Below are 15,177 nucleotides of genomic sequence, written 5' to 3'. Positions count from 1 at the left end.
AAGAAGAAGAAAAAAAAAAGATTGGCAACAGTTGTTAGCTTAGGTGCCAATGTTTAAAAATAAACAAATAAATAAATGGCTGTTTGATTCCAAGCTTCTCCATTATCTGGGTTCAGTAGGAAAAGTCCTGGAGAAGTGAATAATGACCTGAATAACCCAGGAAAGGAGGAGAGCCAGTCTGAATTACCTGGGACATAAAATGCCCTCCTTTTTCCCACTAGGTTTCACTCCCACCCTCTGTCCAACCGTCGCCGTGACTTAATAACCTTTCTTAACCCTTACTCTCTTAATCCTAGGTCAGGTTAACTCATCACAAATGGATGAAATGACCTGGTAATTTTCCAAATTTCCACTGCCAAAATTCATCAGTCAACACACTCCAGGATGCACATAACTTTGCATGGATGTGGCCTTAGAGATGGGACTTGACAAGCCTTGACTATATTGAGTATTTTTAACATGTTTTGTCATTTTAATGGCTAGAGATGTATAAATGCAGTTATGAAGAAGTGAGAAACAGAGAGAGAACGCTACTTACGTCCTGGGACCAAGTATAGGACCGGTGGCTGACTTACATCATCTTTGCTCAGCCCAATCACTTTTAAAAGTGGCATTATTATTGCCCTTTTATAGATAAGAAATCAGAAACTCTAAGAGGTTATGATTCATACCCAGGTTACATAGCCATGCACAGGACTTAGCATGATGCCTGACATACCAGCTAGCACTTAATAAAGTACACAGTTGTATTACAAGTGGTGGAATCAAGAATGGAACTTGGGGACGGGTCCAGTGGTGTAGTGGTTAGGTTTGTGTGCTCTGCTTCGGCAGCCCGACATTCACCAGTTCAGATCCTGGGCGTGGACCTACACACTGCTCATCAAGCCACACTGTGGTGGGGTCCCACATACAAAATAGAGGAAGACTGGCACAGCTGTTAGCTCAGTGACAATCTTCCTCATCACAAAGAAAAACACAAAGAAAAAGAACTGAACTTGGACCATCTGGCTCCAAAGCCCATTCTCACTCCATTACACTGTATCTCAGGAAACTACTAAACAGTGGAAGAGAGGTGGGAGGAGTTAGTAGATGGAGGGGATTCACTTTGACTCTTTCTCTTCCAGGTCAAGTCGATGGGCTAGAACAGAGACTGGAATGTGTGGGAATTCTCCTCTGTTAATCTGTCAGTTCTGAGGGAAGGCAGCTGAGACGGCTGCTGAGTGAAGGATTTGAAGATCAGCAGACCCACGTCTGCCTCTTGCTGAAACCAGACGACGTGTCTGTCTCACGTGTCTTTGATGGGGAGGCTTCCACGGCTGTTTTCTATAAGAGGGTTTATGTAGTTCATGATTCTGAATCATGACACCTTCTACCTGTGGTGTCTGGAATGGCTGTAGGGGGTGGGGAGAATTCACTTTGTCTGCAAGTCTGGAGGATTCAGGCAAAAATCCTCCACTGACCTTAAACCAGACACATTGAAAGAATGCCTAACGTCCCATAAAGTATAGTTGAGGTGGCGGTGCTGTCTCTGTGTTTAACTTCCACAGGGCAGTATTTTCATGGAGCTATATAAACAACAGTGACCACAGTAAATGTGCTGAAGAGAAAAGGGGAATTAATTGGCCAGTCCCTTGGTGAAGTAAGTCATATCCCTGGAGATCTTGTGTTTGGCTTTTCCTCTGTCAATACAGCTTTCCTGTGTGCTGACTCCAGGGTTCCCAGAGAGCCTCTTAGAGATAAGAGGAAAACAGATTGAGGAAAAGGGAGCAGCAGGAAATAGGTAGGAAAAAGCAACAAAGAGGAAAAATCTTCATAACACATAGAGGACCATTATTATTGTTGAAATGAGTCAAAGGTATTGCTTTTTTCCCCCTTTCAGTTCCTACAGCTACAAGAAGCTCAAGACACGAAGATGGAACTTAGGATATTGCTTAGTTTTGCCTCTGAGTTGTATTAATGAAAATACTTGATACTTACAAACGGGTTTTTTTTAAATGATTAAATTAATAAAGGGAAACTTACTATTTGGAAGGAAAAAGGAAAGAGTACTTACCTTTGTATCCCAAAATGGCTACTGTGATTGTTAGCAAGGCACACAAAATGTATAATAAAATGATAGAAAACTTCAGTGCCCAGTTATTTTTACATTTGGTACATTGCGTTCCTTCCTGAATATCTGTAAGAGAAGTCAAATTTTAATAATAGTAACCAAAAAGCATTCTTGAAAAGTATCTTTTTGCATTTTGGTTCAAATACTATGACTAAGAATAATTTTTACATATACCTTACTATAGGATGAGTGGTATTTTAAAATTAAACATACCACTTTAGCAACACAAGCACTTTAAATATTGCCATTATGTTGCTGTAATTTAATATGTTGTATTTAATATGACTTGAAAATAGCACATAACTTTGTCTCACAGAATAGTTTCAAATCAAATTTCATTATGATAATTACAATTATAATTTCTATAAAAATCTCTACATGACAGAAGATTTAAAACACTCAAATCTACTTGTTTCAACCATTACTGGACCTGTAGCAATTCCAATACAACCAGCCAAAAAAAATCGTGACTTGTCCCTTGATGTTTGTTTCAGTGGTATGCTCCAGCGAATTCCCACTGGCTTGCAAGAGTCAATTGTTAAAATTGTAGCAATTTGGGGAGCTGGTTGTTAAACTGTTGGTAGCTTGAAATCAGCCCTGGAGGGGGTATTTACACCACAGAAACTGGCAAACACTACAGATTATGATCCCCCTGACCCCCTAGAAGTGGTTTCCCAGCATGCCACTGGCTTAAATGTACTATAATCTACAGCAGAAAATATAGGTAATTTTATGATTAAAATGCTCCTATATATCCATTTTTGTACGTTACATGGATACAGAAAACAGACACTGACCCTTATTTATCACAGTGATTTGAATAACAACTATGGAACAACTAGAAAAACTAGACAGTTTAGATAAGAGGAGGTCAATTTTTACTGCTCACAGTTCAACTTTTTGAAAGACATTCTAGTCTAAGTGGTAAACCACCATCACTTCTGTAAGTGACTCCGGAAACTAACCCATAAAAAGGAAACTTTCCATTGGATCGATTAGAAACACAGAAGACAAGACTGTGGACATTTTAATGTGAAAATCACATGGTAAGGAGTATTGGGAGATTCCTTATTTTCCCATGTGTTTCTTACAAATAGCATCCCCCAGGAGCAAAGGCATATAAAGGCCTCATCTCCTATAATTGCGCTCAATAACTTTTGATGGGTAAGTCGTGAGGATTAAGCCACAGCCAAAGTTTCTCTCTTCTGGTTTGTAATTTTACACATAGTGCCCTTTTTCAGTGAAAAGAGTTCTTCAGCTGTGTTTAATGCAAAATGATGAGAGAAACAATGACTCAAAGTTAACTTTCAGGGTTTAACCAGTCCCTCTGGTGTTCTGGGCTACAGACCAAAGGAGAGGAGGTCCAATCTGCTTGTTTCATGATTCAGAGCAGTGATTCTCAAACTCTGGGGCACTCACTTGAAAGGCTCATTAAAACACAGCGTCTCTAATTCAGGAAGTCTGAGAAGGTGCCTGAGAATGTGGATTTCTAACAGGCTCCCAGGGGCTGCTGATGCTGCTAGTCTGCGCACCATGCTGTAAAATGCTGCTCCTCAAACCCTAAAGAGCTCACAAATCACATTCTTGAAATGCAGATTCCAGTTCAGTAGGTCTGAGGTAGGAGCTAAGATTCTGCATTTCTGACAAGGTCCAGAAGATGCTTTGTCAGAGAAACACATTTTGAGGAGCTAAGGTTTAGTTTAGCAGATGGGCATGCTGGATCAACCTTTGGTTAGGCAATCCTTGAAGATGAAGCTGTAAAGTCAGATCCATTGATCAAACAGACCTAGAGTAAATCAGTTTCTTTGCATCACAGTTTTCCCACTCCTTTTCCTTTCCATCCTTTTTCTTTAATTGCCACCTAGATGTCTCAGCACTACCTCTCATGTCCCAAATGGACGTTGGTACTAGCCCTGCCAAACCAGATCTCCAATTTCCATCCAAGTTTCTTATTTCCATTCAACCTCAATACTACTACCATGCCAATGGTTAAACTCAAAGACTTCTCCTAAAGTCTTCTCTTGTACTCATTCTCTAATTCAATCAGTCACCAGCCCTGCTAATCTTCCTGTAGGATATTTTTATCATGATCATCTCATCTACAGTTCACTGATGTTCATTTACTGCCCACCCTGTACCAGATTCTGAACTAGGTACTTTATACATGGCATCTTTAATCCATAAAATAACCCCTTAAAGAGACAAGGTAGTGACAGCTGAAACGGCACCCCTTATACACCACAGCTAGGATTCAAACCTGGGTCTGCCTCCAAATGCCATGATCTCTCCACTACGCCATGGTGCCTCTCTCTGGTCATTCTTTCCTCTGCATTTCCACTGCCACAATCCTAGTGAGAGATCTTTTAATCTCAGTGGAAACTTCCTCTTCCATTCCCACTGGAATCCATCCTCACCCTGTACTAAGATACTGCTATCCTCATGACATGCCAAAAAGAAAAAAAATGCAAAAACACCTTAATGGCTCACCATTAGCTAAAGGATGAACATACAGTCACACACATACACCTCGCATGTGCACACTCTTACGCTCTCTATAATCTGGCAGTTTAAAATGAAACAAAGACCCCTCACATCTAGTTAAAATGAAAATATTTTTTGTAATTGGGAGAGGAAGAAGCATGGGTAGACCCACGAACATGCCACATTTCATGTTCAGAAACAATAAACTTGCTTTAGTGGCAAGTGTCAAACACAAGAGGAGGATAGACACAAGGATGCTGGAGGGGCCTCCCACAGAAAGACTGGATGACACTTTTATGGTTGATGGGGGGGTGTCATTCCTTTTAGATTTTAGGACCGCAGTGGATGAGCTTTTTACACCTCTCCAGGGCTGCTTCTCACATTCCCTGAGAAGAGCCCCAGGAGATTTGGTCAGAGGGGAGATCGTGGTAGATAATAGAATCTGGGGCCAGAAGGTTGCTTAGAGGTCATCTGGTCAAGCATCATTGTGTTATTGATGGGGAAAGTGAGGCCGGCAAATTAAAGCAGAAACAGAAGCCACGCGTCCTGACTCCACATGTAGGGGTCTGTCCCTCCCATCCTGGCCATGTGCAAGCACTGTGTTTGCCATGCAGATCTGCTCCAAGATAGTTGTCACTAGTTCACATTCTGAAGAACAGGGTCACTTCCTCATGAGGTGCATTTCTCATTACTGACTGTATCAGCATTTAATCAATATCAGATGGCACCACCTGGCCTCCCTTTCCACTTGACACACTTTCTGTCTTGTTTCCCCAACTCCCCCCAAGACTTATTTTTAATAAGAGTTCTGTTTTATCTTTCCTTTTCTGCCCTCCGCTGGGAGGACATCTGGCCAAACACACGGGTGCCTATTACAAAGAGACCCTGCTGCTGGCTCATGTAGCTGGGGGACCCCCTCCTCCTTGAACTTAGATGGTCACAAAAAACATTCACGAGAGATATCCCCCTGTTACCAGCCTTTGTAGTGTTTGTTTTCTTAGCATTGCTTTCCAGAGACTGGGGACTTTGTTCCCACTGGAGGGGGTGGGGAGGAAGGGCAAGGGAATGGACCTGCAGAGTGCTACGGGTAAGAGAGTCAGGTTCAGGAAGTGAAGCAGTTTTGCCCCTAACCACCAAGAGATCTAGCTCATCAAAAAACCTGGCCCAAACAGCACATTTGTAATTCAGCAGGCTACAGACAGAATATGCTGGAAGGTTCCATGCTTTTTCATTGGTTATCCCTGGTGAACTGTCTCCCACTGAACTTGATTCTTGGCTCACGTTTGGAATGTATCTTCCAGTGTCCAAGTCTTTATAATACAAAAAAAGTTTGGGGGCCAAGTGAAGCCTGAATCACCCTGGTTAACTCCTTGAGTATCCTCCCGAAGTCCAGAATGGGCTAACAATTTGGTCCCAGTGCCCAAACCCAAAGTTCCTGGTGTTTCCCTATTTCCAACAACACATGTTTAAAGTAAGAAGGGTGGGGGCCAGTGGGGCCACCGATCAGGGGCAGTTAGCTGGGTGGAGAGAATAATTTAAACACTGCAGGGAGGCCAATGCAGAGGGCCAGAAGAGTTCACCAGCAGAGAGAATTCCTTTCTGCTGTGGTTCTCCATAAAGAGCCCTCCTAAGTGCTGTGGTCCAGCCTCCAACCCAGTGAGTTTTTCCAGTCTTCTTGGAGAACAAAAGAGTCTCCCTCACTGTCATATTTTTCTGCCATGTATATCACCAAAGGAGGGCTTGTCTGTTAAAATGGATAGATGTTGATCAATGCCCTTCCTCCTTAAGTGAAGGCAGCACTGTGGGCGGGTGTGGGGCACTCCTGGTCCATCTAATTATCACAAGTGTCTAGAGCCTGGTGGTGTTGCCATAAAGGCTCATGTTACCAAAGAGAAGCTTCAAAAAGCGGGTGGGTTGCAAAATCCAGAAAACCACAGGGTTTGATGTGAGATTTGCACTGGCCTTTTCATGTGGTTTTTTCATAGTTATTAATCTACTGCCTGGTGGCATATATTCCCATAAGCCCAGGAGAATGATTTGGCTCTAACAGTAAAACTGATGATTCCAATCAATTCCTACAATTAAAATGCCCTCAAAAGCAACAAAACAGCAAGAGCTCACATCTTGGTTAGCTATTTGCATGCTATACAGTATCACTAGGGCAAAAGTTAAATACATAAAACACTTTATCCTGCAAATAACTAGCTTTTCCTTATTATAAAGGCCATTTACTAAACGATGGGATATGGATTTACTTAGTGAAGAAATTCTTACTAGTGAGTAATCTAGTTCTCCAAATGCAAATCGCAGTCCTACATACCTTATTACACCAAGTTTCCTAAACAATGTGGAAAATCATGAAAACGGAAGCAGGACGAGAATTGGAAATGAAATCACTTTCTGTGCAAAGTAAATGAAGCCTTACAGCATCTCTGTATTCACAAAGATGTAGTCAAACCAGAAGAATTATTTAGAAGAGAGTTTTGTGAGTCTGAAATTTTCAGCATTCATTCTGAGCTTATATTAATATTCTGCACCCTTACCAAGGGTACAGTTTTTTCCATTAAAAAGTTTTCATGTATATATACATAAAAAGGCAGTCCATTCTGGTTTGGTTTTAATGTTTAAAAAAAGGAGTATGTATTACTTATTTAACATTTATAATTTATACTTTCCATTAAAAAGGAATTGTAGGCAAAAGCCAGATGTAATGATGCTACTCAGAATATACAGTGTCTGCCAGACTATAGAGTGTCTTGAAAGAATGCCATTATTTTCCCTTTGTGGTTTTTATAATAAGACATCCTTTATTGTATGAACTGTACACAAATGCTTTCAATTCCGAGGAGAGGAATCCTTGCTCACTGGGGAGCTCAACCATCACATCTCTTACATTTGTCTCTCCTGGCTGGCCCCTTCCTCTTGGCCCCCTTCCTATTCATTTTAGTCTATGGGCAGAGAGAGAACTGTCAACAATCCTGATGATACATTTCAGCAACCCTGACTAGTTCATTATCTGGCACTACCAAACAATGTCCCTCAGTGATTAGGCACTGAATCTTTTAATTAAAAGGACTCATGAAAATTCAGCCCCAGCTCGGGCCATCAGAATCTGTTGCATAATTGAGCTGGACGCTTACACTGCACAGGTATTTGGAGGAAGGCCACTAGACATTTGCCTGGTGGTGAAGTTTGCTATTGCTGTGAAAACACAGAGGAATTGTTGAGGACTGCTGCCATTACTGAGGATCTGATATGTGCCAGGCAGCCCCTCCTGGTTACTTACAATCCCTTTAAGAATCTCACACAGTAGGAATTCTGACCCTAATTTTACAGATTTTAGGAAAGTGGGGGTCAAAGAGGTTAAGTATCCAAGCCAGTGAGTGGCTGAGCTGGGAGCTGGACCCCGATTATCACACAAGCTTATTGACTTCCAGAAATCGATGCCTAACCAGATAAACTACAGCAAGCTGACAAGTTAGACTTGTAGAAACGTTCTGTCAAAAAAAGAGGTGCACAAACTTCCTTTCAAGTGCTGACAGATAAGCCTTTCTCAGAAATGAGCAGTAAAATTTAGTCTCCAGTAAGTTAACGATTATAGGCCTGAGGCTTCTACAGGCTGTAATTTCTCTCCTACCATTTTGTTGTGACACACTTGAGCAGCAAATTAATTCCACCCTAAATAAATGCTCATTATCTCTGTGAGAGGTCAGGCCTGGTGTGGAGGTTTGGCTGGTAAGGTCTGTTAGCTCCTCAGGGGAATCACCCCCAATGGTAATGAAACTTTGGGAACAGGGTGGGCCGGGAAGAGAAGGTATCTTTATAACTTCAAGGTAACTATGAGACACGCAGGGGCGTCGCTCAGTTTAAGCTTGAAACTAAAACAAGTTGGTTGCCCCTATTGACTTTTCTCCTGAAGTTCTAGTACACTGAAATAGGAGCCGCAAAAGCCAGTCTCCAATGGCTCATTCATCTATAGACCCAAACAACTGGTGCTGGTTCCAGCCTGCAGTACTGGGTGGGATAAGGTAGTGGAAAGGAGGAGGTGAAAGAAGGATTTATTAGATGGTGATAAAACATTAATTAAGCTCTAGCCTCTTAACCTCTCCCCCCTTAAAAAAAACCTGCCTAAAGTATACTGGAAAAAACAATTTCTTTTACAAATAACAGCTTGAACCCATGGTTCAGAAATCCACAGTAATTTTCCACTGCTATGGTAACAGCTCCAGGTGCTCAAAGTAGATTCTAAGATGCTCACCAGCCAGCATCCTCTGACCATGCAGGTTCTCAGAGCCTCAGGGCCAGGAGCAGCATCAGCTGTCATCACAGCCAACATCTCTCTTACCAATGAGGAAACTGTAGCCCAGTGAACTGCACTGCCTGCCCGCTCACACACGGGCCAACCCTGGCTTTAGGACTCAGGTTTCGGGATTCTCCACCAGAGTTCTTTAGGCCAAAACACAGCCCACTTCACCACACTGCTTTCTTGCTGCATCTCAGTCATTAATTCAAAAAATAAATATGGAGCACCCACTACGTACCAGGCACTGGGTGTAATCGGGAACGAAACAGACAACAGTCTCTGCCTTATCAAACTTACAATCCAGGGGCAGAATATTTTAACATGTTAGCAGGTGCTAAATGCTCCGGAGAAGGATAAAGCCAGGAATGAGCGAAGGGCATGTGGGAGAAGAGGTTGACGGCGGTTGTAAATTGGTGGTCAGAGAAGGCCTGGCAGATTCACATTTGAGCAAAAGCTTGAAGGAATGTGGGAAAGAGCACCAGGGTACCTGGCTGGGCGCTCACGGCAGCACCCCAACCTCTGCCATTCCCTCTCCCTGCAACACCTGTCCTCTCCCTTTAAAACCTGACTCACAAACCTCCTTCTCAATGAAGCCTGTTCTGCTCAGCCTCGCCCCAAGCCCAGCCAGGCCTGAATCCCTTTGGTACCCATGTGGTTCACATTGCATAAATCTAGGCTCATTTGTGTGCTTTTCAATTAATTTAAATGTCATCTTCATGGCTAACACCTCCTACAGGTATGAGAATTTAATTTTCTCCAGTATTTCTTTTGCATTTTTCTAAACAAACCAGCACCCTCGAGTACTCGGCTCGGCACACAGTTTAACAGCCACAGACTGGAGTGTGGATCCCGGCAGCGGAGGAAGCCTGCTGCCTCGCTCCTTCACTCCCTCACACAAACTGGAAGCTCTCAGGGGCCGGATTTCACAACCTTCTCTCCCTTCGTGTCTAGCTTTCTAGGTGACCAGTGACATGCTGATCTATGCCGCTGTCTTCCCGGCCAGGGTACAGATGTCCTGGGAGAGCCATTCAGCTCAGGGGCCTGTCAGTCAAAACACAGACACTCAGGAGAACACCTTCCCCCAAGCAACCAGGGACCCGCGGTCCGAAAGGAGGAGGTCTCTTCCCATGGCGGAGGTGGGAGGCAGTGGGGTTTTCCGCCTTCCTTCAGGGCCTGTCTCAGACTGAAACAAATCCCAAGGCCTAAAGCTGCACGGGAGCCTTTCTACAAGTCCCTCAGCACTCAGGAAACTAAATCTGACAGGGCCAAGAGGAAAAAAGTAAGCCCACAAGCCAGCACTTGCCTTGAGCGTGGTTGCCTTAAAAAGTGTCATTTGGGGGCAGCTAAGGAGCCAGTATAATGATGGTGGGGACCCTGCTGGGCTGAGCGGACAAGTCTCAGTTAATGACAGTGTACCTGTTGTTTACACTGGCGCAGTGTTGGGGCATGTGGGAATTACGCTGTGCAGCAGGTGCTGGCAAATGAGGCCTCAATCCATTCTCTCTCTCAAATACCTACTTGATTTTTTTAAACCCACAGAACTAGTGTTTTAAAGAAAAAAAAGGGAGTGGGGGCTTCAATGTAAATGAAAATATCAATCAGCCTGAGAGACATTCCTCATTCCTCCATGAATATGTGTTTTTTACTTTCTTTAAGTGAAGACTATAGTTGAGGACACTTCAATTAAGGGAAACTGAGCCAAGACAGTACTGTCGGTGTGTTAAAGGAATTCTCTATTCTGCCCTGAATGTAGCCTCAGTTCTGACGCTTAATGAGAAATGAGTCAATCGACTTGAAATGACCCAAATGAGAAAAAGTTGGCAAATAAATGATGAGGAAAGTGGGAGGGAGCTGTTGTATAGACTACTGGCCCATGGAGGCCGTGAGGGGAGTGTGGCCCCAGATTCAGTGAGGAGCATCCCATTCACAAGCTTGTTATTCATACTTCTTATCAAAACTGGACACAGGACAGAGAGAGGAAGAAATCTGCATGGGGCAGACAGCCACGGTTGCAGAGTTCAAAAGAATGAAACTGGAAAATAAAAATGGAAAATGACTACACAAAAAAGTCAGAAGGCATGCAATAAATTATAATTGAATGTAAAGTAAGTGGGAAAATGTACGTTTATTAAATTTTCCATGCCTTTATAAAGAGTTCATAAAGGACTGTGCTAAATTTAGAAAATTGTTTAAAATGGAGATAACTAGATAAAAAGATAAATAAGTACATACATTTGTATGGACACACACACAGAAAGTAACTTTCTTCAGACAGTGGAGATGTTTTTAAAAAAAAGGATTTCTAGGGGCCAGCCCAGTGGTGCAGTGGCTAAGTTTGCATGTTCTGCTTCGGTGGCCCAGGGTTCGCTGGTTCGGCTCCTGGGTGCGGGTCTACACACTGTTTGTCAAGCCATGCTGTGGCAGGCGTCCTACATATAAAGTAGAGGAAGATGGGAATGGATGTTAGCTCAGGGCCAGTCTTCCTTGGCAAGAAAAAAAAGGAGGATTGGTGGCAGATGTTAGCTCAGGGCTAATCTTCCTCAGAAAAAAAAAAAAAGGATTTCTAGGGCAAAATTCAAATCCACAATTTCCCACAGATTTCTCAGAGTGTGCTGGAGCCAGCTTACACTGACGGGTGAGAGCCAATTGGTTCTCTCTCTCATAACTCTCTGTTCATTGACTCCAGTTGGCAGCTCGAAATTGGTCATGCTGGGAGTATTTATACCTCAAAAATCAGCAAATGCTATAAATCAGGGCTTTTGCTTCCTCGAGAGCTGCTTGTTAAACACTTGCCAGCACACCACTCAACCTGGTACAACTGACCCATCACATTTAAACAAGTCAAACGACCGCTCTGTCCATGACGAGTAATCGCTTGGGAAGTTCAGGATCACTGGCGCAGCCAAGCCTGGACATGGTGGAGATTCTACTGAACCACTGTTCTTTCTCTCCCCCTTGAGGCTGCAGAGGTACCATATGCATTCTTATTAGAGATATTTGTGCACATTAGATGGCTCAAATTCGAAACTTTCATGGAAATTTAATAAATTTCAAATTCATAATCTCTGTGCAGTGAGATAAGCTTAGATTCCCAGTGAGGCTGACAATGCTTAGGGCTCAATTCTCACATCTCTGTTAACCTCACACCACAGATACAGGTTTGACTTAACTCTGACCAATCACCCTAAAAGTGAATTCCCTTCTCAGGTAGAGACAACATGCAGAAGGATAGGCCTGATTGGTCACTCTCCTGAAGCCACCAGGGCAAAGTTAAGAGATGGAGCCCAGGGGAATCGGCCCTGGGACAGGCAGTTGTGGAAGACACATTTGGACTCGGATAGAGGAATCACCCAGAGGAAGGGATTTCGAATGACTACCCTCAGTCTGGAAGGTATTCTCTTTGCCTCCTAAAATCATGCAGGAATTAAAACCCCATCAGCTAGGCAGAAAAAATCCAAGAGTCCAAATGAGCACGAAACTTCCGAACATTCATGAGATGTACAAATGCCTGTGACAGCAACAATCAGACTCACAGACGGAAACAGGAAAAAACATTAGAAACACACCAGCTGAGCTGCAAATAGTGGAGGCAGAATGCCTTTTGAACTTGACCTCATACAGCAGAGAATTGCAAAATTTGGTCAGGGCCACATCAGCTCTGGTCTATTATTCAATGTAGATCAGAGATGCAGAAAATATATGCACAATTTCATACGATATGAAATGCTTAGGGTAAAATCACTTAATTGTATTTCATACTCAAAGAAATAAATTGTGTGTCCTAGATGGCCAGTAGCTCCTAATTAGGGTTGTAAACTGGTTAAACAGGCTGAAAGAAGAGGCTTGGGACAAGTTCTTAACAACACTGTCCAATCCACACCCAGCTCAGGTTTTTCTCTAACCCAGTGAATGTGGAATTTGGAATTAGTATCAGAATGGCCCACTAGAGGAGTCACTCATATATTTCTCATTTGCAGCATATATTTATTGACATTAACTCTTAGTAAACTGTATATAGTGTAGAACATAATGTGAGGTCATTGCTTACTACTCTTTAAAATATCCTGTGGTAAGAGTCCCTCCTGGTTAACAAGAGGTACTTGTCTTGAGTGGCCATGACACAATGGGATGCTGGAGATGGGCTCAGCTCGGCAGACCAAGGGCACACACTCCTTCTAGAATGGGGCCCGAGCAGGGCTCTTCCTTCTTGGGGCAGTGCAACCTCTCACAGCTCTACTGTTGGGAAAGGCGCTCAGAGTTCAGGTCCTACTGATGACGGGTCAGCAGCGTCGTCTTGCAAACACAAAGAGAACACTATTTTGTTACCTTCACGTTATGCATGCCCTGAAGAGGAACTGAAAAAGAAGGATTCAGTGAGTCACAAAACGTCTGTTCCTAAATGAGGAATAAAACGAAATCTGAACTTAATAGCTTCAGCTACTATGCAAAGTTCCTTCCTGCTGGAAAGCAGTTGTGTTATAGCAGCAAAGCTAGTAAAGACAACCAACCACCTGTAAATAAACCTACTGGCTGCCCTGAAACAATCTGTCACTTTATACAGCACTTAGGGGAAACAACACCTAATAAACAACACCTAGTAAAGCAAAGGAACATACACTACACTGAAAGGAAAAATACTACCTACCACTGTGGTCATGCCAGTGCTTATAAAATTAGAAGCACTAATTTATTGGGGTAAACAGTGCCCCAAATGACTGTGTGACTGTATATTCACTAAATTTTATCTCTAGGACTATTGCATAGAAGTAAATTTTGGCTCTGAGGTTGGGGGGAAGATCTGTCTGTTTCCACTCCTGCTTATTTCCCAGACACACATCTCAACCAGACACAAATCATCTAAGAGAAATGTTTATCCAAGTGGAGCTGGAGAAGGCAGGGGCTCCGGGCAGGCCCTTGGGCTCCAGGAGGGCTCCCTCCTTCAAAGGCTTCTGCTGGACAGGCCTAGGGTAGGATGGAAAGGATCACAGAATAGGGGACAGAAACAAGAAAGAAATTTTTTTTTTGAGGAAAAGAGCCAAGATTTGTGAAAGAATAAGAGAAAGGAGAGAACTGTAGCAACAGGGAGATGAAAATACATAAGCAACTACAGGCCTCGTGAAATAGACCATTTGGAAGGTTCCTACCATCGAGTCATTATGTCCCAACAAGCTGCAAGACCCTGAGGTGGAGAGTCGGTGCGTCACTCATTGAGACACAGAGACGATGTGGATTATTCCTATTAATAATGAAGAGCAGCTTCTGGAGTGTGAAGGGAAAACAAACAAGAGCATGAAACGAATATTTGCACAACAGTCCTGTAAAATTACCTGGACATCTAGGGCAGAACCAAGCAAGTATGTCACATAAAGAAATAAGTACCAATCCAGCCTCTACCATTAAAATGCAGTGATTCTTATTTCCCAAATGGCCGATCTACCTCCAATACTAAGGTTTCATGTCTGTATACCTGGTCCTCAGAGCAGGGTGGTATCTCAGCTCCCACCCCCTCCCATCAGCCAGCTGCCTTCATGAGGCACCAAGACTGGGGACCAAGCACTGCAGCTCCACCCGTCCGTCCAATGCCCCGACTCGGGCACTGTGTCTAGACAATGAAAGCATTCTTCTTTAAATGCATTGCAGAGTCAACTCCCCTCCCTCCACCCATCCTCATGAAACACAAAATAGGTATTAAGTTGAAGAGACCAAACTGATTCCATTCATTTTCATTGCACTGTCTCTAGTAAGTCAAACGCCACAGTCCGAAAGTCCCTGAGCCACAGCGGGGAGCAGACTGTGCAAACCTTGAAGTGGGTGCAGAAGCAGGTGGACAAGAGAGTTTCCTACCTCTATCATTTTGTAGGGCACACCTGAGAGTGTTACCTACTGACCCTGGTAATGTAATTCACACAATGTTGAGCAGTCAGTGATTCAAGAGTATACCTCAAACTACTTTCTGCCAATGGGACATTTAATGTTGTGACACAGGAAGTATACTGACATCTCGCGAATAGGGGATCCATTTTTCAGTCTGATCTCCCAGCAGACAAAGAGTAAACCTCCTCCCATTCTTAAAGGAAACATTACAGCTCTGTTGCAAAAGATAATGACTCTCCCTGAGAGGCTGATACTGTTAAATTAATTAAACAAGGAGGCCATTAGACTGAGGTGGCTCTAACGCCTGGCAGCCCATAAACAAACCAAAACCTAAGCCAGAAATGCCTCATCGTTAGGAAATCAAAACCTAAGGACAACCAATCACAAACAGCCAACGAGGCTTTAACTA

The 15,177-nt window shown here is 43.2% G+C and overlaps 1 protein-coding gene across 1 annotated transcript in view; it reads right to left on the bottom strand.

Annotated features, from left to right (window-relative positions):
* The window catches only part of COLEC12 (collectin subfamily member 12), a 178,788-nt gene that overhangs the window by 42,801 nt on the left and 120,810 nt on the right, over positions 1–15,177 (bottom strand). Inside the window, exon 3 of the mRNA XM_046672036.1 lies at positions 2,054–2,176. Within this exon, the coding sequence (XP_046527992.1) occupies positions 2,054–2,176 (123 nt within the window). The remainder of the gene's footprint in view (positions 1–2,053; positions 2,177–15,177) is intronic.

This window comes from Equus quagga, chromosome 9, assembly GCF_021613505.1.
Source record: "Equus quagga isolate Etosha38 chromosome 9, UCLA_HA_Equagga_1.0, whole genome shotgun sequence".
Taxonomy (NCBI): domain Eukaryota; kingdom Metazoa; phylum Chordata; class Mammalia; order Perissodactyla; family Equidae; genus Equus; species Equus quagga.
This window is presented reverse-complemented; position numbering and strand designations above follow the sequence as displayed.